The sequence below is a fragment of the Ursus maritimus genome, unplaced genomic scaffold, assembly GCF_017311325.1.
Source record: "Ursus maritimus isolate PB19 unplaced genomic scaffold, ASM1731132v1 scaffold_16, whole genome shotgun sequence".
NCBI classification, from domain to species: domain Eukaryota; kingdom Metazoa; phylum Chordata; class Mammalia; order Carnivora; family Ursidae; genus Ursus; species Ursus maritimus.
Genome location: NW_024424008.1, coordinates 16,680 through 41,257, shown reverse-complemented (window position 1 = coordinate 41,257; position 24,578 = coordinate 16,680). Strand labels below are relative to the sequence as shown.

Sequence of the window (24,578 nt, the reverse complement as noted above, 5' to 3'; positions counted from 1 at the left end):
TCAGGGCATGATCCCGGTGTTCTGCGATCGAGCCCCACATCAGTCTCCTCCGCTGGAAGCCTGCTTCTTCCTCTCCCACTCCCCTTGCTTTTGTTTCCTCTCTCGCTGGCTGTCTCTATCTCTGTCAAATAAATAAATAAAATCTTAAAAAAAAAGAGTCTGTTATGGTTTGTCTCTCTTTCTGATTTTGTCGTTTTATTTTTTCCTCTCTTCCCCTATGATCTTGTTTTGTTTCTTAAATTCCACATATGAGTGAGATCATATGATAATTGTCTTTCTCTGATTGTCTTATTTTGCTTAGCATAATACCCTCTAGTTCCATCCACTTTGTTGCAAATGGCAAGATTTCATTTTTTGATGGCTGAGTAGTATTCCAACAAGCAACCTCTCTTCAGAAACCACACAAATAAGAAGTAGAGTAAAATATTTATTTTATATTTATTTTTTAGATTTTATTACCTAATTTTATAATCTGTGAAATTACCCTTCAACAGTGAGGGAGAAATGAAGACTTTATCAGACAAACAAAAGTGGAGGGAATTTGTTACCAGAAGACCTGAGGTGTAAAAAGTAGTTCTTTAGAGAGAGGGAAAACTTGAATCTACTTAAAGAAAGAAAGACCATCAAGCAGGAATAAGTGAAGGTAAAATAAAACTCTTTACTTTTCTTATTATTAATTGATCTAACAGGTAACAGTTTGTTCAAAATACTAAGAGCAACCATGTATTATTCTATTGTGTATACTTATGTATGTATCTTACATATACACAGTTGATCCTTAACACAGGTTTAAACTGCAGAGGTCCACTTATAAGTGGATGTTTTTTGATAAATACACTATGGTACTGTAAATTTATTTCATCTTCCTTATGATTTTCTTAATAACATTTTTTATTCTCTAGCTCACTTTATTGTAAGGCTACAGTATGTAATATAGAAAATAAGTATTCATCAACTGTTTATTTTGTTGGTAAGGCTCTGATCAACAGTAGGCTCTTAGTAGTTAAATTTTTGGGGAGTCAAAAATTATATGCAGATTTTTGACTGTGTACCCCTAACCCCCATGTTGTTCAAGGGTCAACTCTATATGTATGTGTATATACACTATATATGCTTGTGTATAGATGAAATAAATAAAAGCAATGGTTCAAGGGATGGAAAGGAGGAATTAGGATTATTTTATTATTATAAGACACTCACACTACCCAACAAGTGATATAGTGTCATTTGAAAGTAGATTTGGATTAGTTGTAAATGTACACTGCAGACTCTAGGGCAACCACTAAAAATAGTTAAATATATATGACACACATGTATAAATAGGTACATCTAATAGATAGATAGATAGATAGATTCCTAATATTCTAAGAAAGGAGAGAAATTGGAATCATATTAAATACTCAGCTAGAACCACAAAAGGCAGAATGAAAGTAGAAGACAAAAATAGGAACAAAGAACAATAGCAAGAAATTGAAAATAGTAATCAATGTGGTAGATATACGTTCAATTATATCAATCAGCATTTTTGTGTCAATGGTTTAAATGTACTAATGAAAAGACAGAGACTGTCAGAATGGTCAATAAAAAAGATCTAAAAATATGCTGTCTATAAGAAACCCATTTTCAATATAAAGACACTCATAGGTTAAAAGTAAATGGATGGAAAATAACATACCATGCTAACTAACAATAATAAAAAAAAAAAAAGCAGGATTAGCTATATTAATTTCAGACAGAGCAGACTTCAAAGCAAGGAAAGTTGCCATGAATAAGAAAGGGTATTATATAATAAGGGAGTCAATTCTTGAATTAGACATAAAAATTCTTAATGTGTATGCACTTAACAACAGTATATCAAACAACGTGAAGTAAAAACTAATAGCACTTATGTTCCATAAATGAGTGAAACCATATGATAATTGTCTTTCTCTGCTTGACTTACTTTGCTTAGCATTACCTCCTCTAGTCCCGTCCATATTGCAGCAAATGTTGAGAAATCATTCTTTTTGATGGCTGAGTAATATTCCATTGTATATATCGACCACATCTTCTTAATCCAGTCATCTGTTGAAGGGCATCTCAGCTCCTTCCACATATTATTAAAAAAAAACAAACAAAAAAACAAAAAAACAACCCCCCCAAAAAAAAAACTAATAGCACTTCAAGGAGCAATAGATGAATCTGCTATCACACTTGGAGACTTCAACACCCTCTATCAGAAACGGACAGATCCAGCAGGCAGAAAATCAGTAAGGACATAGTGGAACTCAAGAACACTAATAATCAACGGGATATAACCAACATCCATAAACTACTTCACCCAAGAACAGCAGACTATACATTCTTCTCATGTTCACATGGAACATGCACAAAGACACCACATTGTGGGCCATGAAACACAACAGATTTTATTTATTTGAGAGAGAGACACACACACACCGAGAGAGAGAGGGCACGAGCAGGGGGAGGGGTAGAGGGAGAAGCACTGAACAGGGAGCCTGATGTGGGGCTTGATCCCAGGACCCAGGGATCATGACCTGAGCCAAAGGCAGATGCTTAACTGACTGAGCCACCCAGGTGCCCCCAAACTTAACAGATTTAAAAGAGAAGAAATATATAATATCTGTTCTCAGACCACAATGAAATTAAACTAGGTACCAATAACAGCAAGATAAGTGGGAAATCCCAAATTTGTGGCAATTAAATAACACATTTCTGAATAATTTATGAGTCAAAGAAACCTCAAAAGAAATTTTTAAATATGTTAAACTAAATGAAAATGAAAACACAACTTTTCAAAATTTGTGGGATGCAGCAAAAGTAATGCCTAGAGAGAAATTTGTAGCACTAAATGCACATTTTAGAAGATCTAGAATCAATAAGCTAAGTTTTACCTTAGGAAGCTAGAAAAAGAAGAATAAAATCAACCCAAAGTAAGCAGAAGGAAAGAAATAATAAGAATTATAGAAAAAAAATCAATGACATTGAAAACAGGAAGCCATTAAAGAATATCAATGAAACAAAAGGTGATTCTTTGAAAAGATCAATAAAATTGATAAGCTCTAGCCAGGCCAACTAAGCAAAAGAAAAAAGAGAGAGAAAAGAAACAAGCTACTAATATCAGAAATCAAAGAGGAGATATCACTACAGATCGTATGGACATAAAAAGGATAATAAAGGAATACTATGAACAACTCTATGACCATAGATCTGATAACCTAGACAGAATGGAGTAATTCTTTGAAAGACACAATATGCCATAAACTCACACAAGAAGAAATATAACCTGAACATATTTATACATAAATATAGCTGTATCTACAATTTGTGTGTTATTAACAACATATGTTATGTTTTGTTTACTGATCTACTCTGACAGTCCCTTTTGGTATATGTGCTTGCCAAAGTGAGGATGAGGACAGTCTCTTTTAATTGATGCATTTAAATGATTGATGTTCACGTGATTAAAGATATTGAATCAATAATTAATAACCTTCCAAAACAGAAAGCACCAGATCCAGATATCACCGGTGAGGTTTACCAAGCACTTAAGGAAAAAATTACACCAATTCTCTACAATCTCTTTCAGAAGATAGAAGCCGAGGGAATATTTCCTAACTCAATCAATGAAGCTAGCATTACCGTAATACCAAAACTAGACAAAGGCACTGTAAGAGGAGAAAACTACAGACCAATATATATCATGAACATAGATGCAAAAATCCTCAACCAAGTATTAGCAAATTGAACCCAATGATGTATAAAATATATCATAACCTAGTGGGATTTATCTCAGGTATGCAAGGCTGGTTCAACATTCAAAAATCAATTAATGTAATCCATCATATCAAGAGGCCAAAAAAGAAAAATGATGCAATCATATCATTAGGTACAAAAAAAGAACATTACAAAACCCAACACCCATTTATGATAAAAATTTGCAGTAAACTAGGAATAGTGGGGCACTTCTTCATCATAAAGAATATCTACAAAAGTCCTACAGCTACATCATACTCAATGGTAAGAGACTCACAGCTTTCCTGCTAAGATCAGTAGTTAGGCAAGGATGTCCCCTCTCACCACTCCTTTTTAACATCATACTGGAAATACTAGCTAATGCAGTATGACAAGGAAAAGAAATAAAAGGTTTACAGACTGGGAAAAAATAAAACTCTCCTTGTTTGCAGATGACATGATTGTCTACAGAAAATATAAAAGAATCAACAACAACAACAAAAACCCTCATGGAACTATTAAACAATTATAGTAGGGTTGCAGTATACAAGGTTAATATAAAAAAGTCATTTTCACGGCCACCTGACTGGCTCAGTTGGTGTAGCATGCCATTTTTGATCTAAGGGTTGTGAGTTCAAGCCCTACTTGGGTGTAGAGATTACTTAAAAATAAAATCTTTAAAAAAAAAAAGGCATTTGCTTTCCTAAGCATCAATGTACAAGTGGAATTTGAGATTAAAATCACAATGCCATTTACATTAGCACTCAGAAAAATGAAATACTTAGGCATAACACTAGTAAAATGTATAAAAAATCTGTATGAGGTAAACTGCAAAACTCTGATAAAATCAAAGAACTAAATAATTGGAGAGATATTCCATGTTCATGGATAGGAAAATTCAATATTGTCAGGATGTCAGTCCTTGCCAACTTCATCTGTAGATTCAATGCAGTCGTGATAAAAATCCCAGCAAATTTTTGTGTGGATATCAACAGACCAATCCTCAAATTTATATAGAGGGGCAAAAGACCAAATAGCCAACACAGTATTGAAAGAGGAGAACAAAGCTGGGAAAATGACACCATTCCACTTCAAGACTTAATATTAAGCTACACTTATCAAGATGGTGTGGTATTGGTGAAAGAACAAATAGATCAATAGAAAAGAAGAGAGCCCAGAAACAGAGCCACATAAATAGTCACCTGATCTCTGATAAAGAGCAAAGGCAATATAATGGAGTAAAGAAGTCTCTTTAACAAATGGTACTGGAAACACTTAACATCCACATGCAAAAAAACTGATTCTAGACACAGACCTTAACACCGTTCACAAAAATTAACTCAAAATGGATCATATACCGGGGCACCTGGGTGGCTTCATTGGTTAAGCATCTGTCTTTGGCTCAGGTCATGACCCTAGAGTCCCAGGATTAAGCCCCAAGTCGGGCTTCCTGCTCAGCAGGAAGTCTGCTTCTCCCTCTCCCTCTGTTTTCCCCTGCTCTATTTCACGCTCTCTCTCTCACTCTCTCTCAAATTTTTTTAAAATGGATCATATACCTACATGTAAAATACAAAACTATAAACCTCCTAGAAGATAACATAAGAGAAAACCTAGATGACCTTGAGTATGGTGATGATTTTTTAGATACAACATGAAATCCATGAAAGAAATTATTGATGAGCTAGACTTCATTAAAATTAAAAACTTTAGCTCTGTGGAAGACAATGTCAAGAGAATGAGAAGACAGGCCACAGACTGGAAGAAAATATTTGCAAGAGACACATCTGATAAAGAACTATTATCTGAAATATATCAAGAACTCTTAAAATTCAACAATAAGGAAACAACCCAATTAACAATGAGCCAAACACCTTAACAGACATGTCACCAAAGAAGATTTACATATGGCAAAGAAGCATATGAAAATATGCTCCACATGATATGTCATAACAGAAATACAAAATAAAACAATGAGATACAGTATGTGCCTATAAGAATGGCTAAAATGTGGATCACTGACAATACCTAGTGCTGACAAGGATGTGGAACAATAGGAATTCTCATACATTGCTGGTAGAAATGAAAAATAGTATAGCTACCTTGGAAGACAGTTTGGGGGGGGGGTCTCTTACAAAACTAAATATGCTCTTACCATATGATCTAGTAGTCAGACTCCTTGGTTTTTACCCAAGGGAGTTGAAAACTTATGTCCACATAAAAATCTGCACCTGGATGTTTATAGCAGCTTTATCCATAATTGCCAAAACTCAAAAGCAACCAAGATGTCCTTCAGTAGGCAAATGGATAAATGGTGGTACATCCAGACAATGGAGGATCATTCAGTGCTAAAAGGTAAGGAGCTATCAAGCCATGAAAAGACATGAGTAAATCTCGAATACATATTACTTAGTGAAAAAAGTCAATATGAAAAGGCTACAGACTGTAGGACTTGACTTTTTGACATTTGGAAAAGGCAAGACTAAGGACAGTTTAAAACAAACAGTGATTGCCAGGGCCGCAGGGGGAATGGAATATAGACAGAGATCAGAGGATTTTTAGTACAATGAAACTACTCTGTGTATTATAATGATGGATATATGTAACTGTACATTTGTCCAAACTCACTGAATGTACAACACCAAGAGTGAACCCTGATATAAATCATAGACTCTGAGTGATTTTGGTATGTCAGTGTAGGTTCATCAATTGAAACAAACGCATCACTCTGGTGGGGGATATTGGCAATGGGGAAGGCTATACTTGTGTGGGGGTAGGTGGTATATGAGAAATCACTGTATCTTCATCCTAATTTTTTTGTGAACCTAAAACTGCTCTCAAAGATACTGTCTTAAAAAAAATAAAGCACTGCTCAAACTATTCTTAATATTTTAAAGTATACTAAATATTAGTTTTACTATTTTCTATTTCCTTATATCTTTAGAGAAGACAGTAAAATTTTTAACAAAAAAAATTTTAAAGTCACAGAACAACTGTAATTTTTCCATTAAGATCACTTTGCAGTTTCAGCTTACAGCATCATTTTTGCACAATCCTGCACCTGCATGGAACGAAAGTGAGGACTGTCTGTGTAAGGATTGGAGAAAGAAACAAAACTGAAAAAGAAATAAAACTGCTATCATTCTCGAACAGCGTGATTATTTACATATAGGGAAAAATTGAAAGATAAACAATTAGAATTTAAAGTGTCCAGCAGAATGTTAAATACAAAAATCAAAATTCAAAACTCTATACATGGTCAAAAGGTAAAAAATGAGTTCTTGAAAGATGTCAATTTTAATAAAGGTCCACAGTTCCAAAATGTAAAATGATCTGAAAACAAAGTTTATCTGTAACTAATTTGGTGGCAAAACAAGTCCTGAACAAAGATGAAGCTATTTACAGTTTTTATGTGTCAGACAATGTGGGGGATATAATATATGGTATACAGATTAAGCACCTAGAATTAAGTTTAAGAAAAGTATTCAAAACTTCTACTGAGAAAATTATAAACCTTTTATTGAAAGACATCAAAGGATACCTTTGAAATGGAGGGATATGCCAAGTAGGGGATATCTCATTTTGTAGTATTGTCAATTCCTTCCCAACTGATTTATAAATAAATGTAATCTCATTTGGTCTTCTTGTAAATCCCAACTGGTCTTTTGGCAAAACTTGACAAGTGATTCTAAAATTTGTATGAAAGTACAAAGGGCTAAGAATAGTAAAAAACAGAGATGAACAATATGAAAGGACCTGCTATACCAGATACCAAGATTTCTTGGAAGGCTGTATGAATTGAGACAGAGACACGGTTTGGGAGAGAAACAGATCATGGCTATGGCAGTGGGAAGGGAGCCACAGTCACAGAGAAGGGCAAAGAGACAGACTAGCACAGAGAGGAGCACACGGGGAAATGATTCCCCATAGCAGTTGGCTTGGAAAGTGAGAGAGGGGCTGAATTTCATGAGTTCCTGCAACCAGTGGGGCTTAAAGCCTGGAGGTTTAAAGGTCAGTATGTTTGGCTTGGTAAGAGTGCCCTGGAGGGCACGGGGGATGGTCTTAGAGATGAGGCAGGCAAACAGCCCACAGACCTACAGCATGGAAAACAGTGATCTGAAGAGATCCCGGGGCACACAGTGGGGAGGTTATTTGCCCTTCTCAAAGCATGTCCCAGAGAGACATCAATTATAGAGAGATCTCTGCAGGGACAAAGGAACTGGTCAGCACCATTTCCCTCCCCCACCCCTCAGCATAAGCACAGAGCCACCAGTGGGAACCAGCACAGTGCTGACACTCAACACTTGCTTACACCAAGCCCCACCCCTCCCAGTCATGCTTACCTCAGTCTCAGAATGGTGGGCCACTTCCCCCAGAAGACCTCCCAAACCCCTACTCACAGCTTGTCTTCCAACAAGGGAGTTTCGCAGAGCTGTGGTTCCTGTGGCTTGGCAACAGGCCTCATTTCACAAACAGACAAGAATACACCTAGTTAGGGGCGCCTGGGTGGCATAGCGGCTGGGCGTCTGCCTTCGGCTCAGGGCGTGATCCCGGCATTATGGGATCGAGCCCCACATCAGGCTCCTCTGCTGGGAGCCTGCTTCTTCCTCTCCCACTCCCCCTGCTTGTGTTCCCTCTCTCGCTGGCTGTCTCTATCTCTGTCGAATAAATAAATAAAATCTTAAAAAAAAAAAAAAAAGAATACACCTAGTTAAAATGAGTGAATTTCAGGCGAGTGACCAAACACTGCCCACAACAGGCAAAGAGAGCCTCTGTAGATGACTGGCCTGAAGGATAGAGGGGCCAGGACACAACAGCAGAGCACATGCAGCACACATTGGAGACACTTCCAGAAGTGCCAGACTCTGAGGCGTGGGGGACACTATACTGCAGGGCATTATAGGACCTCTTCTTCAGGATAGAAGATCTATCAAGAAGACAGCAACATGCAGTGAAATGAAACTGGACCACTTTCTTATACCACACACAAAAATAGATTCAAAATGGATTCAAGACCTAAATATGAGACCCAAAAACATAAAAATCCTAGAAGAGAGCACAGGCAGTAATTTCTCTGACATTGGCAGTAGCGACTTTTGTCTAGATAGGTCTCCTGAGGCAAGGGAAACAAAAGCAAAAGTAACTATTGAGGCTTCACCAAAATAAGAAGCGACTGCACAGTGAAGGAAACAACCAAGAAAACGAAAAGACAACCTACAGAATGGGAGAATTTGCAAATGAAAAGGGTTAGTATCCAAAATTTATAAAGAACTTACAAAACCCAACACCCAAAAACCAAATAATCCAATTAAAAAATAGGCAGAAGACATGAACAGACATTTCTCCAGAGAAGACATCCAGATGGCCAGCAGACACATGAAAAGATGCTCATCATCACCTAGTATCAGGGAAATGCAAATCAAAACTGCAATATCACCTCACACCTGCGAGAATGGCTAGAAGAAAAAACACAAGAAACAACAGATGTTGGTGAGGATGTAGAGAGAAAGGAACCCTCCTGCCCTGTTGGTAGGAATGCACTGTGGAAAACAGTATGGAGGTTCCTCAAAAAGTGAAAAGTAGAGCTACCCTATGATCTAGCAATCATACTCCTGGGTATTTACCTAAAGAATACAGAAACACTAATTCAAAGGGATACATGCACCCAATGTTTATAGCCGCATTATTTATAAATAGCCAAGATATGGAAGCAGCCCAAGTGTCCACTGACTGATGAATGGATAAAGAAGATGTGTATATACACACACATACATACATAATGAAATATTACTCAGCATAAAAAATAAAGAATGAAATCTTGCCATTTGCAACAACATAGAAGGAACTTAAGAGTGTAATGCTAAACAAAATAAGTCAGTCAGAGAAAGATAAATACCATATGATTTCACTCCTATGTGGAATTTAAGAAACAAAACAAATAAGCAAAGGAGAGAGAGAGAAATCCAGAAACAGACTCTTAATTAGAGAGAACAAATAGATAAACTGGTTACGAGAGGGGAGGTGGGGGGACGGGTGAAATAGCTGATGGGGACTAAGGAGAGCAGTTGTGATGAGCACCAGGCCATGTATGGAATTATTGAATCACTATATTGTACACGTGAAACTAATACAACACTGTATGTTTATTACCTGAAATTAAAATAGAAACTTAAAAAAACTAACTAAATAAATAAAGAGTCAGGTTACATGCTATGCCATTCAGAATTTTTCTTCCTTTTTTTTTGGCCACATGTGATGGGCACCCAACAAAGAAGTGGTTAGAGGATGGAGAGGGGGCTGACATGAAGACCCATATGCCATTAACTGGTCTCCCTGCCAGGATGTAGATGTTGGAGTGGAAGTGGGTAAGAGAACAGATGAGCTGGGCGAGAACCTTAGAGAAGGCACACCTGATGGCCACCATTTACTATGGGAAGTCAGGAGCAATGTCAAATTAGCTGTTAGGAGAAGAGACTGGCAGGTTGAATAAAGAGGTTGAGAACAATGGTGACATTTTAAACCTGAAAGAAATTAAGTGTGATACAGAAGTCTCAGCTCAGGTAAATGGCCACAAATTTGTTTTGATGTAAGATTTCAAAGGTGTGTGATTTTTTTCCCCCTAAGTTTAATTATCATCTCAGAGGGAGAAAGGTAGTCAGGCTGGGCCCAGTTCAGCTGGGAGAGTACAGCCAAAATCAAAGAGGAGAAAAGTCTGTGTATCCCTAGAAAGCAGCTCCAGGTGAATGACTACAGTCCAAACTGATAAGGAGCTGAGGTGATTTTGTGGCAGAACTCTCCAGAAAGTGAGAAAGAATGGAGACAGAGCTTGTATGTGGAGAGGAAAACAGAGCAAGAATTCAAACCCTGATCTGCCTGGCTCTGTAGTACATGTTCCTTTCACTGCCCAAGTTCCCTCCTTTTTGAACTTTGATTCAGCAGGTCAGTCCCGGGCTGAGTGTGGGAAGAATCTGTGCCAGCCCCAGTCTGGAGCTGCAAGCCTGAAGTCCGGGTGTCTGTCCTAGAATGAGTGCTGAGAGTTTGGAACAGGGTCTGTGCGCCTTTCACAAGTCCACTCCCTCTCCTCTAGGAAGCTTTCCCTCATTCCCTCAGGCAGGGTTAGGCCTTGACTTCTAGACTCCATATCTCTACACTCTGCATAGACTAAGAGCTTCTGCAGGACTGATCCTGGGGCCTGGTCAAGAGGAGGCTTCAGAAAAATTGTCTTGACAGACTATGGACTCTGGGAAACAAACTGAGGGCTTCAGAGGGGAGGGGGGTGGGGGAATGAGATAGGCTGGTGATGGGTATTAAGGAGGGCACGTATTGCATGGTGCACTGGGTGTTATACACAAGTAATGAATCATGGAACTTTACATCAAAAACTAGGGACGTACTGTATGGTGACTAACATAACATAATAAAAAATATTATTAAAAAAAGAAATATTGTCTTGGAAGGATCTCAAATGCAGGTGGGCTATTGAAGCTGATAGTCTCTGAATATAGCCATTTTTAAAAATATTTTTTTTGTTATATTAGTAACCATACAGTACATCCCCACTTTTTGATGCAATATTCCATGATTCATTATTTGCGTATAACACTCAGTGCACCATGCAATATGTGCCCTCCTTAATACCCATTACCGGCCTATCCCAATCCGCCACCCTCATCGCCTCCAAAGCCCTCAGTTTGTTTCCCAGAGTCATTTAAACGTAGTGGGATATTGCAGAATCCATGATTCTGTCTCTCCCTTGCCCCCTTACTGTTTAGTTCCTCCAAATGCTTCCCCTGATTCCAAAGCTAGCCTTAACTTTTCCATTCCCCAGGGTTCTGAGCAGAGTGATTCCCTGGTGGCCCAAGCCTGGCCTCCCCTGGAGATAGGCACTACTGCCAAGATGTCCCTGTGTAGTAAGATAAAATTCAATCCCTCTGCCACAAAGACATCCTGGGCTCTTGCAGGATCTGGAGTGGCAGAGCAGCCCGGAACAATAGCCAGGGTGAGTAACCTGGGGCCCCAACACATCTCCTTCTCCACTTCCCAGTTGGGTGACTTCCAGCACCTTAGCCTCAGATAGAGATAAGAGTGGGAAGGGTCTGCAAATAACACAGAAGAAAGAGAAGTAACCAGTCTCGGACCATGAGAGATACTAGTCCCATCTCCTGCTTGGAGAAGAGGGCCTGAAGGAGGTTGTCTACCTGAGGTTCAGGGAGTTTAAGGCTCAGAACACATTCTAGGGAGAGATGTCCCTCATAGTCTCTCCAGAAAGTAGATGAGAAAATGTGCCAAGTTCTCTTCCCATCTGGCATTTTGGGGTCATCTGAGCTCTGGTTCGGCATCTCAGCTATCCTCCTCCTTGTCTAGACTGGCATTTCTCCACAGGCCTTCTTTATCACACTGGGCTGGCTTCCCATAGTGGCCCCACGGTGGTACAGAGTAATCCTGATTACCAGGACTCTGTGAACCCAGGGGTGAAAGAGAGCTGGGAAGTCTCACCTTTCCTCAATTCCCTTGTTTTCAATGCTGTCCATCTTTCAGTTCAGTCTTGGCATCTCTGAGTCCAGAACCTTGCTGGGAGAATTGTTTTCAGAAAGTAACCTGTCTTCTGCAAGAATGCAAGGGACAGGAGAAGGAATCATATAGCTGCTCCCTAGAAGACCATCCTGCTTTCAATCCCATTCCTTACTCTTGCCTTTATCAACTCTAACTCCTTAGTTCTTTTGAAGTGGATGTGCGGCATAACCTCCTCTCTATGAACTTAATCTTCTATTTCTGCCAGTTTCTTTTCACCCTTCCTACCATTGTTCATCAAATGTAATATTGTTGATATACCTCATATCCCATCCTGTTCTTCTGCCACTGTCAGATCATATTTTTAAAATTTTGACTATCATTTAAATGAGATTTTAGAGAGAGTAAAGTTTTGTGTGAATTCACCATGTTTAATTAGAAAACTCTTCCCATTAAATGATTTTACTTTTTATAAAGTGTTCATTTATTAACATTTTATTATGAAAAATAATAAAGTCCTCTCTCAAAATTACAGTGAGGACAAACTTGATCTCCATATACTCATACCTAGCTACCAAAATCATCAGTTTGTAGCCACTCTTGGCAGCTTGGCCCTACACAATTCTACCACAGGTGGCCCCCACTCCCCCAATTATTTTGAAGTCAATATAATGTCCTTCCTTATTGTACAAATATTTTCAAGTCTTAAAACATAGCCATAGGATTATAATCACACCGAAATAAAAGATCATCATCAAGAATTCAACCAGTATTTATATTTCCCCAATTATCCCATAAAAGTATCTCGGAAAGCTAGTTTGCAGACTTTTTCTATCTGATTTGTTCAAAACAATATCCAAACAAACTTCATCCATTGCATTTGGTTAATATGTGTCAAGGCTCTCCTAATCTATGGGTTTCCACTCTTTCCTTTTTTTATTTTCTTGTAATTTATTTTATGGAAGAAATTGGAATTTTGTCCTCGAAGCTTTTGTTTTTGTTGTAGTTTGGATTTTTCTCATCACATCCCGTGGTGTCTTTTAACATATCTGCTTGCCTGGTGTCTCCTATACTCTCTAGAAACTGGTAGATATGAGTCAGGTTTGTTATTTTGGTAAAATACAGTATCTAGTTTTCTCTCATTTGTGATGATATCATCCCCTGATGATTTTTTTGCCATATTTCATTGGGTTTTTTAAAAAGTAATACTTCAGTTCTATTACTTCTTAATAGCCGGAATGCTTCTGTAGAGAGAAACTTTCCACCTTTGGTTCCTTTCTTTACACCATTCTACAGTTTGTAGAAGAAAAGTAGGTTATTTGTCAGTTTTCAGAATACTGAATGCCTAGTCTTACTGACCTTGTTCTTTCTCTCTTTCTCTCTCTTTCTCTCTTTCTCTCTCTCAGTGTGTTTCCATCTCTAGCAGTTATTATTCTCATCGATGCTTGATTGACCCATATTTGACAAGTGGAAGCCTCTTTGAGTTGGCTTCTTTGTCTTTAAAAAATAATCTCAGTTGTCTTTGGTTTCCTGTTTTCTATTATTAAAAGATATCCAAGGTGATTTGGTGTATTCCCAGTAGAAGGCTTATCAGCCATTTATGAAAGGATGCTTGAAATTGGGGGAAAGGATATTTAGAGACCACATCCGAGCATTAGGTGTGTTCCTTTCTACTGAATTGTTTTGGATTGTAGGTGTTTTCTGGAAATAAAGCTAGGAGATATGTACTATTTAAAGAATAAATATTCCTTGAGCTTATTCTGATATTCCCAAGTTGATATTCTCAGCTTTATGATTACAGCATTTTAACCAACTCTTTTGAATTTACATACATAACCTCTATTCTTACCCTGAAAGTTTTGCTTCCCAAATGCATTAAAATAATGACTCAAATGATGTATCCTATAGTAGTGATAGCCCATATTACAAATAAAAATACAAATGTACTGACTTTGATATATTTTTTCCTTTTCCACCTGAACAACATTCTAAACATATTTAGAATGTGTAGATTAGATCAATTTTTCTGCAACTCTCTCTGCACATTGATCCTTTCTCTGTGGTCTAGTGGTCTTAAGAGATTTCTGGGATAAATGTTAATTTTTTCATTTTGAGATATATTGCTTTTATCAGAGCAGCTTTATGTATAATTTCTGTTTTTCCTCGCAATACAATTACCATACTTACATACATATAAATTTGCTTATTAGTATTTATTTCTTACTACATGACACTTTAATGTGGACAGTTTCATTCACTTTTCAGAAAAATATTTTATGATACATTTTAATATCTTTCTGGTTTTCATTTTTATTTTACTCTTCCTCAGGAATATCTATTATGTTTAAAATTCCACAGTTTATTTGACATCTCCACTATAGTCTAATTACTTTTATCATTACTTTCATTTAATTGTATTTCATTATTCTCAACTCTATTCTCTATCTCTGAGTATTTTAAACAGTAGTCCTTTCTGTAATAAAAATATTCTCTATTTTATCATAGATTTTATTATTTTTTTCATGTTATTTTATTTGGCTTACCATTTTGGTATTCACTTTCTTTTTTATTATCAACTCATTTTTATACCCAATATCAAAAATGTTAATTTGGTTCATGATTTCTTTCATTTATTTATTTATAAAATTTTTATCCAGAATTTTCTTCTTCTTCCTTAATAATTCCTTATCTCAAAGAGTATTTTTACATATCTTTAACATGTTTTATCCCTTTTCATTTTTACATAATATGTCTGCACAAATTCTATGTTGGAATTTTTCTGTTACTCATCTTTGAATGGGGTGAGCTCTGCCAGGGATTAATATTTGTTCAAAACAGTGTCTGAGAGAGAAGAAATGGAGGATGACAGATCTGAAAGAGTCAAAACTTTATTTCATTATATTCTCTTTTAAAATATTCTACTAGAATATGTGCAATCTGTTTTAGAGACCCAATGCTGTCACCTCCCCCGAAGGAAAAAGAAGTCATTCTTCCCTTCAGAGTGAGGTGATTACATTGGCTAGATATGGCATAACTGTACACCCAGTGCTCATAGTAAAACCCCTTTTAGCTCTCAGATCTATTTTTGGTGGGTTGTTTAAACCTCTGCTAAAAGATATCTCAGTGGCTGTTTCCCTTCTGTTGTTTTTATTGGCTTATCTTTAGAGGGTTTTTTATTTGCTTATTTATTTATCTGTTTGTTTGGAAATTTAAAGGTGAATCCAAGAAAAGAAAGATAACAAGCCCATGCCATCAACCGTTCAGGCTTCCATCATGTTTGCAATTTACTTCCATGAGACCACTGTTTCTTATTTTAAATAGAGCATTTTTTATTAGGCTTTTTAGGATCATCTCACATTCTTATAGAAAGCACTGCTTTCTTCTATATACGAAGAAATCAGTATTTTACACATAAAATGACACTGTTGTAGTCAATACATTTAAAGTATAGTTATTCTCTAGTTGGCTTTTAGATGGAGTACATTTTTAAATCCCTTTACATTTCATACTTGCTAATGTGTAGGAACACATGTCACCTAATATCAGAGGTGGTATATTTTCCAATAATGATTTTGTCCTTATTTTTTGTCCCAGACTGAAGTGGCCACATCTTCCTGGAGACCTCGACTACTTTCCAAAGATGCTCCCTTCCCAGTCCTATGTCAACATCACCTTCTTCCAGCCACATTCCTTCCTGATGATTGGCATCCCAGGGCTGGAGGCTGTTCATGGATGGATCTCCATCCCCTTTTCCTCCATGTACACTGTGGCCCTCACTGGAAACTGCCTGATCCTTTTGGCTGTGGGGAGAACTCCCACCCTACACCAACCCATGTACTACTTTCTGTCCATGCTGGCCCTCACTGATGTGGGCCTCACCCTGTCCACACTGCCCACCACCCTGGCTGTGCTCTGGTTTGACCGTCGGCTCATAGGCTTCAATGCCTGCCTGGTCCAGATGTTCTTCCTCCACTCCTTCTCTGTGGTGGAGTCATCGGTGCTCCTGGCCATGTCATTTGACCGCTTTGTGGCCATCTCCAACCCTCTTCGCTATGCAGCTATCCTCACCAATAATGTCATCATTAGGATTGGGCTGGCCATTGTAGCTCGAGCCACTTTATCCCTCTTTCCAGGGCCCTTCTTACTGAAGCGACTGAACTTCTGCCCTGGTAACAACCTCCTGTCCCACTCCTTCTGCTTCCATGCAGACATCATGAAACGGGCCTGTGCTGACATTACTGTCAACATCCTTTATGGGCTCTATGTAGTTTTATCCACAGTGGGTGTAGACTCCTTGCTTATTGTCCTGTCCTATACCCTTATTCTTCATACAGTGATGGGTCTGGCCTCTCCCAGGGAGCGTGTCCGGGCCCTCAACACATGTGTGTCTCATATATTAGCTGTTCTGATTTTCTATATCCCAGTCATAGGAGTGTCAATGATCCACCGTTTTGGGAGGCACCTGCCTCATATTGTACATGCTCTCATTGCCTATGTGTACCTGGTGGTGCCCCCTGTGCTCAACCCCATCATCTACAGTGTGAAATCCAAGCCCATCAGGGAGGCCATGTTCAGAATGCTGAGAGAGAAGAGGCAAGGCTGATGAAACCAGGAAACAATCACAGGTTCTAAGGAAAAACATGTCCAGAAAGCCTTTACTCAGATGCCTGACCCAGACACATTATCAAGAGTATGACAAATGGACATCCTCATATTGATGGGTGACAAACAGTCTTGATTCTTTCCTGCACTCATGAACTTCAGCTTTTTAATTCAGTATTTACTTGTTCGAGAGACTCTGTGCTCCTTACTAGGGATAGTAAAATGATTTATACATGGTCTTGTCCCTCCATTGCAGGACAGAAGCTTCTAAATACACAATTATAATTAAGTGTAATGAGGCTATGATAGGTACACACAAAGGGCTAAAGGAATCTGGAAGAGGGTTTCCTGTCTTGTCAAGAGGAAATGAGACAGGAGTCAGGGAAGAAGGATGAAAGATGGCAACATGGCAACATTAAAATCATATCTCTCAGTAATCAGTCTTAATGTAAATGGTTTGAACCATCCCATAAAACGCCACAGGGTTGCAGATTGGATAAAAAGAAATGACCCATCCATTTGCTGTCTACAAGAGACTCATTTCGAACCCAAAGATGCATTCAGACTGAGAGTAAGGGGATGGAGTACCATCTTTCACGCAAATGGACCTCAAAAGAAAGCTGGGGTAGCAATTCTCATATCAGATAAATTGGATTTTAAACTACAGACTATAGTTAGAGATGCAGAAGGGCACTATATTATTCTTAAGGGAAGTATTCAACAAGTGGATATGACAATTATAAATATATATGCCCCCAACAGGGGAGCAGCAAGATACACAAGCCAACTCTTAACCAGAATAAAGAGACATATAAATAAAAATACATTAATAGTAGGGGACCTCAACACTCCACTCTCAGAAATAGACAGAACACCCTGGCAAAAACTAAGCAAAGAATCAAAGGCTTTGAATGCCATACTCGACGAGTTGGACCTCATAGATATATATAGAACACTACACCCCAGAACCAAAGAATACTCATTCTATTCTAATGCCCATGGAACATTCTCAAGAATAGACCATGTTCTGGGACACAAAACAGGTCTCAACCGATACCAAAAGATTGAAATTATCCCCTGCATATTCTCAGACCACAACGCTCTGAAATTGGAACTCAACCACAAGGAAAAATTTGGAAGAAACTCAAACACTTGGAGACTAAGAACCATCCTGCTCAGGAATGACTCGATAAACCAGGAAATCAAAAATCAAATTAAACAATTTATGGAGACCAATGAGAATGAAAATACAACAGTCCAAAACCTATGGGATACTGCAAAGGCAGTCCTAAGGGGGAAATACATAGCCATCCAAGCCTCACTCAAAAGAATAGAAAAATCTAAAATGCAGTTTTTATATTCTCACCTCAAGAAGCTGGAACAGCAACAGAGGGACAGGCCTAATCCACGCACGAGGAAGCAGTTGACCAAAATTAGAGCTGAAATCAATCAAGCAGAAACCAGAAGTACAGTAGATCAACAGGACTAGAAGCTGGTTCTTTGAGAGAATCAATAAAATTGACAGACCACTGGCAAGACTTATCCAAAAGAAAAGAGAAAGGACCCAGATTATTAAAATTATGAATGAAAAAGGAGAGGTCACGATGAACACCATTGAAATTGGAAGGATTATTAGAAATTTTTATCAACAGCTATATGCCAATAAACTAAGCAATCTGGAAGAGATGGAATCCTTCCTGGAAACCTATAAACTACCAAGATTGAAACCGGAAGAAATTTATTCCTTAAACAGGCCAATTAATTATGAAGAAATTGAGTCAGTGATAAACAACCTTCCAAATAACAAAACTCCAGGCCCGGACGGTTTTCCTGGGGAATTCTAACAAACATTCAAAGAAGAAATAATACCTATTCTCCTAAAGCTATTTCAAAAAATAGAAACAGAAGGAAAGCTACTAAACTCATTCTATGAGGCCAATATTACCTTGATCCCCAAACCAGGCAAAGACCCCCTCAAGAAGGAGAATTACAGACCGATTTCCCTAATGAATATGGACGCCAAAATCCTCAACAAGACCCTTGCTAATAGAATCCAACAGTACATTAAAAGGATTATCCATCACGATCAAGTGGGATTCATACCTGGGATGCATGCGTGGTTCAATATTCGCAAATCAATCAGCGTGATACATCATATCAACAAGAAAAGACTCAGGAACCATATGATCCTCTCAATAGATGCAGAAAAAGCATTTGACAAAATACAACATCCTTTCCTGATTAAAACCCTTCAGAGTGTAGGAATAGAAGGTACATTTCTCAATCTCATAAAAGCCATCTATGAAAAGCCTACTGCAAATATTATTCTCAATGGGGAAAAGCTGGAAGCCTTTCCCTTAAGATCAGGAACACGACAAGGATGCCCACTCTCGCCACTATTATTCAACATAGTACTAGAAGTCCTTGCAACAGCAATCAGACGACAAAAAGGGATCAAAGGTATTCAAATCGGCAAAGAAGAAGTCAAAATGTCTCTCTTTGCAGATGACATGATACTCTATATGGAAAACCCAAAAGAAGCCACTCCCAAACTATTAGAAGTTATAGAGCAATTCAGTAACGTGGCAGGATACAAAATAAATGCTCAGAAATCAGTTGCATTTCTATACACGAGTAACGAGACCGAAGAAAGAGAAATTAGGGAATCCATCCCATTTACAATAGCACCAAAAACCATACGTTACCTTGGAATTAACTTAACCAGAGACATAAAGGACCTATATTCTAGAAACTATAAATCACTCTTGAAAGACATTGAGGAAGACATAAAAAGATGGAAAGATATTCCATGCTCATGAATCGGAAGAATTAACATAGTTAAAATGTCCATGCTACCCAGAGCAATCTACACTTTCAATGCTATCCCGATCAAAATACCAAGGACATTTTTCAAAGAACTGGAACAAACAGTCCTTAAATTTGTATGGAAACAGAAAAGGCCCCGAATCTCCAAGGAACTGTTGAAAAGGAAAAACAAAGCTGGGGGCATCACAATGCCGGATTTCGAGCTGTACTACAAAGCTGTGATCACAAAGACAGCATGGTACTGGCACAAAAACAGACACATAGACCAATGGAACAGAATAGAGAGCCCAGAAATGGACCCTCGGCTCTTTGGGCAACTAATATTTGATAAAGCAGGAAAAAACATCCGGTGGGAAAAAGACAGTCTCTTCAATAAATGGTGCTGGGAAAATTGGACAGCTACATGCAAAAGAATGAAACTTGACCACTATCTCACACCATACACAAAAATAAACTCCAAATGGATGAAAGACCTCGATGTGAGACAGGAATCCATCAAAATTCTAGAGGAGAACATAGGCAGCAACCTCTACGACATCGGCCAAAGCAACCTTTTTCATGACACATCCCCAAAGGCAAGAGAAACAAAAGATAAAATGAATTTATGGGACTTCATCAAGATTAAAAGTTTCTGCACAGCCAAGGAAACAGTCAGAAAAACTAAGAGGCAGCCCACGGAATGGGAGAATATATTTGCAAATGATACTACAGATAAAAGACTGGTATCCAAGATCTATAAAGAACTTCTCAAACTCAATACATGAGAAACAAATAAACAAATCAAAAAATGGGCAGAAGATATGAACAGACACTTTTCCAATGAAGACATACAAATGGCTAACAGACACATGAAAAAATGTTCAAAATCATTAGCCATCAGAGAAATTCAAATCAAAACCACATGGAGATACCACCTTACGCCAGTTAGAATGGCAAAAATTGACAAGGCAGGAAACAACAATTGTTGGAGAGGATGTAGAGAGAGGGATCCCTCTTACATTGCTGGTGGGAATGCAAATTGGTACAGCCACTTTGGAAAACAGTGTGGAGGTCCCTTAGAAAGTTAAAAATTGAGCTACCCTATGATCCAGCCATTGCACTACTGGGTATTTACTCCAAAGATACAGATGTAGTGAAGAGAAGGGCCTTATGCACCCCAATGTTCATAGCAGCATTGTCCACAATAGCTAAATCGTGGAAGGAGCCAAGATGCCCTTCAACAGATGACTGGATTAAGAAGATGTGGTCCATATATACAATGGAATATTACTCAGCCATCAAAAAGAACGATTTCTCAACATTTGCTGCAACATGGATGGGACTGGAGGAGATAATGCTAAGCAAAATAAGTCAAGCAGAGAAAGACAATTATCGTATGGTTTCACTCATTTATATAATGTAAGAAGTAGGAAGATCGTAGGAGAAGAAAGGGAAGAAGAAAGGGGGGGTAAACAGAAAGGGGAATGAACAATAAAGACTATGGACTCTGGGAAACAAACTGAGGGCTTCAGAGGGCAGGGGGGTGGGGTAATGGGATAGCCTTGTGATGGGTATTAAGGAGGGCATGTATTGCACGGTGCACTGGTGTTATATGCAAGTAATGAATCATGGAACTTTACATCAAAAACTAGGGATGTACTGTATGGTGACTAACATAATATAATTTAAAAAATCAGTAGAAAGTTAAAAAAAATAAAGGCTTAAAAGATATTGGGAAACAATTTTCACACAGTCTTAAAGTATCACTGCACACACTACTTACTAAATAGGAAAGGATAAATATGCCTTTATGATAAAGAGACTGCCAATTACCACCTTAAACAAGTGATGAATTTAGCTTAACCAATAATAAGATAATTTGACCTTAGTTACTTTCTGATTTGAACAATAAGGACACAAAATCACATATGTAAATTCCTATCAAAAATGTTCAACCTGAATATAACCATGAGAAAGTAATCAGAAAAATTTTGAATATGGGAAACACCACACAGACAGAACCAAATACACACACATGCACTCACACACACACACACACACACACACACACACACACTAGCCCAGGATCTTTAAAATTGCAATTTTATAAAAACAATGTTGGGGAATTAATCTAAACTAAAAGAGATTAAAGGGACATTTCAAACAAATACTAGCATTAACCAGTCATTATTAGGACAATTGTAGTCTGAATATGTATTGTATATCGATAATATTATTAGGTTAGCATAATTTGCTTAGATTTGAAAATAGTTTTGTGGTTATGTAGGAGAATCTATTTTTTGTAATATTTTTTATTATGTTAGTCACCATACAGTATATCCTTAGTTTTTGATGTAGTGTTCCATGATTCATTATTTGCATATAACACCCAGTGCACCATGCAATATGTGCCCTCCTTAATACCCATCACCAGACTATCCCAGTCCCCCACCCCTCTCCCCTCTGATGCCCTCAGTTTGTTTCCCAGAGTCCATAGTCTCTCATGGTTCATTCCCCCTTCTGTTTACCCCCCTTCATTCTTCCCTTCCTTCTCCTACCGATCTTCCTGCTATTTCTTATGTTCCATAAATGAGTGAAACCATATGATAATTGTCTTTCTCTGCTTGACTTATTTCACTCAGTATAATCTCCTCCAGTCCCCATTTTTAGGAGGTGCATGGTTAGTGTTTATTGAGAAGGACTGTAATGTCTACAACTTACTTTCAAATGAATCTGCAGAAAAAGTGTGTATGTGTGCGGTGTCTGCTTGTGTGTGTGTGCACACGTGCCTGAGAGGGTGGGGAGGGAGAAAGCAAGTAAGCCCCATGTCCATGATCCTATAATCTCAAAAGAGACAATACAGTATCTCAGGTAATTATGGAATGAATGCTGAGAGAGGTTCTAAGACTGAGCCTGGGTAAGCTAATCCATTGGTGTTAAGAATGCAGAATCAGAATGCAGAGGAAGCAAAATAATTCTATTTCTTCTTGGCTAGAATGTGCTTTCCATTAGGACTTGTATTGGGATTTTACCCACTCCCACCTCAAGGCAACTCAGGGGTTTCCACAGTGATCCCTAAGCACCTTGTGCTTCCTTCAATTGTACTACTTAGTACACTATACTGTAATTATAAATAATTGTGCATGAGACTTTGAAATCCTTGAAGCTAGTTATCAGTGATGATGTTCTTGTTCTTTCTGTGTTCTCGATGCTTAACTTGGGCCTGGCACAAAACACCGCACAGCTTAATAAATAACATTTTAGTGAATAAAGGAAGGAAGACAGTGAAAGAATGTAGTCCAAAGCCTATGTGTCTGGTCAGAAATGAAGATCTCTGGGTGCAGGGTCTAGCACTCCTCCCCCAGTCTACCTCCGAATGTAGGCAGCAGAGGATGAACCCATAACTCTGCAGCCCTGGGAGAACAGCTTTCTCCAATGCGGTGGTAGTCACCTACTACTTTCTCCAACTTAACTGGAAGACTCTTGTCCTTCCAGGAGAGGTTAAAGGTTCCGTCTTCTGTGTCTTGTTCCTTAATCTTCTCTCTTCCAAGCTCTCTTTGAAGCTTGCACACACCTCTCAGAGAACTTACACTTGCTATTGAAATCATCTTTTGTACTGATCTATTCTAGTCCCTGGAAGGCAATTACTGATTCATTCATTCACACCGAATGCCTTCATTACCCAGAAAAGGGACTGGCCTAGACATCGCTTCAGGAACATTATTTGAATAAATCTATTTATAAATCATAATTCCTGAACAAATATCCTGATGTTTATTCAATAACTAGTTACTAAGTTCACACCATACTCCAAGCAATGCAACCTATAGATATAGCTCTTAACAGCTGCGGAGAAAACGGGCATCCTTTGCTCCAAAAGGGCATCTTCTTACTCAAGAATGGCTTTCTTCTGGCCTTCCACAGTTGCCTGAGATTATATTAGAGACTCTAGACTTTAGTTATGCATCACCCTACTTTGCCTCAGCTCTGAAAATTCAATGTCCCTGGGATAGAGACAACTTCATTTGAAAGTCATCCCAAAGAGACCACTGAGGCAGGCACTGTCTTCACTGGCAGGCACACAGGCAGAAAACTGGGGAGTTGGCAAGTCGAAGTAGGATTTGGAGGCCAATGTTTGGAAATATCAATATCCTTTTAAGATGCTTCTGCAAATATCTCTTTGAACTCTGACACCAATTCTTTGGGGTAAACATCCAGAAATGGAATTACTAGATGATACGGTAGTTCTAATTTTTTGAGGACCTGCATACTGTTTTCCATAGACACCACATCAGCTTACATTACTGCCAACAGTACACAAAGGTTCCAATTTGTCCACATTCTCACCAATACTTGTTATCATGTGGGGTCCGTTCTTTCTTTCTTCCTTCCTTTCTTTCTTTCGGATGATAACCACCCTAAGAGTTGTAAGATGATATCTCATTGTGGTTTTGATTTGCTTTTCATAAATAATTAGTGATGTTGAGCGCCTTTTCATATATCTGTCGGCCATTTGTATGTTTTTAGAGAAATATGTATTCAATTCCTTTGCCCGTTTTTTTAATCAGGTTATTTGGGGGGTTTTTTGCTAATGATTTGTAAGAGTTCCTTATATATATATTTATATTCATGCATTATCAGGTATATGGTTTACAAATATTTTCTCCTATTCCATTGGTTGCCTTTTTATTTTATTCTTTCCTTTGCTGCACATTAACTTTTTAGTTTGATGTAGCCCCACTTGTCTAATTTTGCTTTTATTGATCGTGCTTTTGTTGTCATATCTAAGAAATTATTGCCAAGTCCAATGTCATAAAGATTCTTCTGTTTTATTCTAGGAGTTTTATAATTTCAGGTCAATTTTTTGTATATGGTGTAAGATAAGAGTCTGCTGTCATTCATTTGAATGAGAATACCCAGTTTTACCA

The 24,578-nt window shown here is 38.1% G+C and overlaps 1 protein-coding gene across 1 annotated transcript; it reads left to right on the top strand.

The window, feature by feature from the left end:
• The first annotated feature begins 15,883 nt into the window (after window positions 1-15,883).
• Window positions 15,884-17,022, top strand: LOC103681157 (olfactory receptor 51I2-like). Its single transcript, XM_008710686.2, has one exon. The coding sequence runs from the start codon at window positions 15,884-15,886 to the stop codon at window positions 16,844-16,846; it is 963 nt and encodes a 320-aa protein (XP_008708908.2). The 3' UTR covers window positions 16,847-17,022.
• Window positions 17,023-24,578: the final 7,556 nt, after the last annotated feature.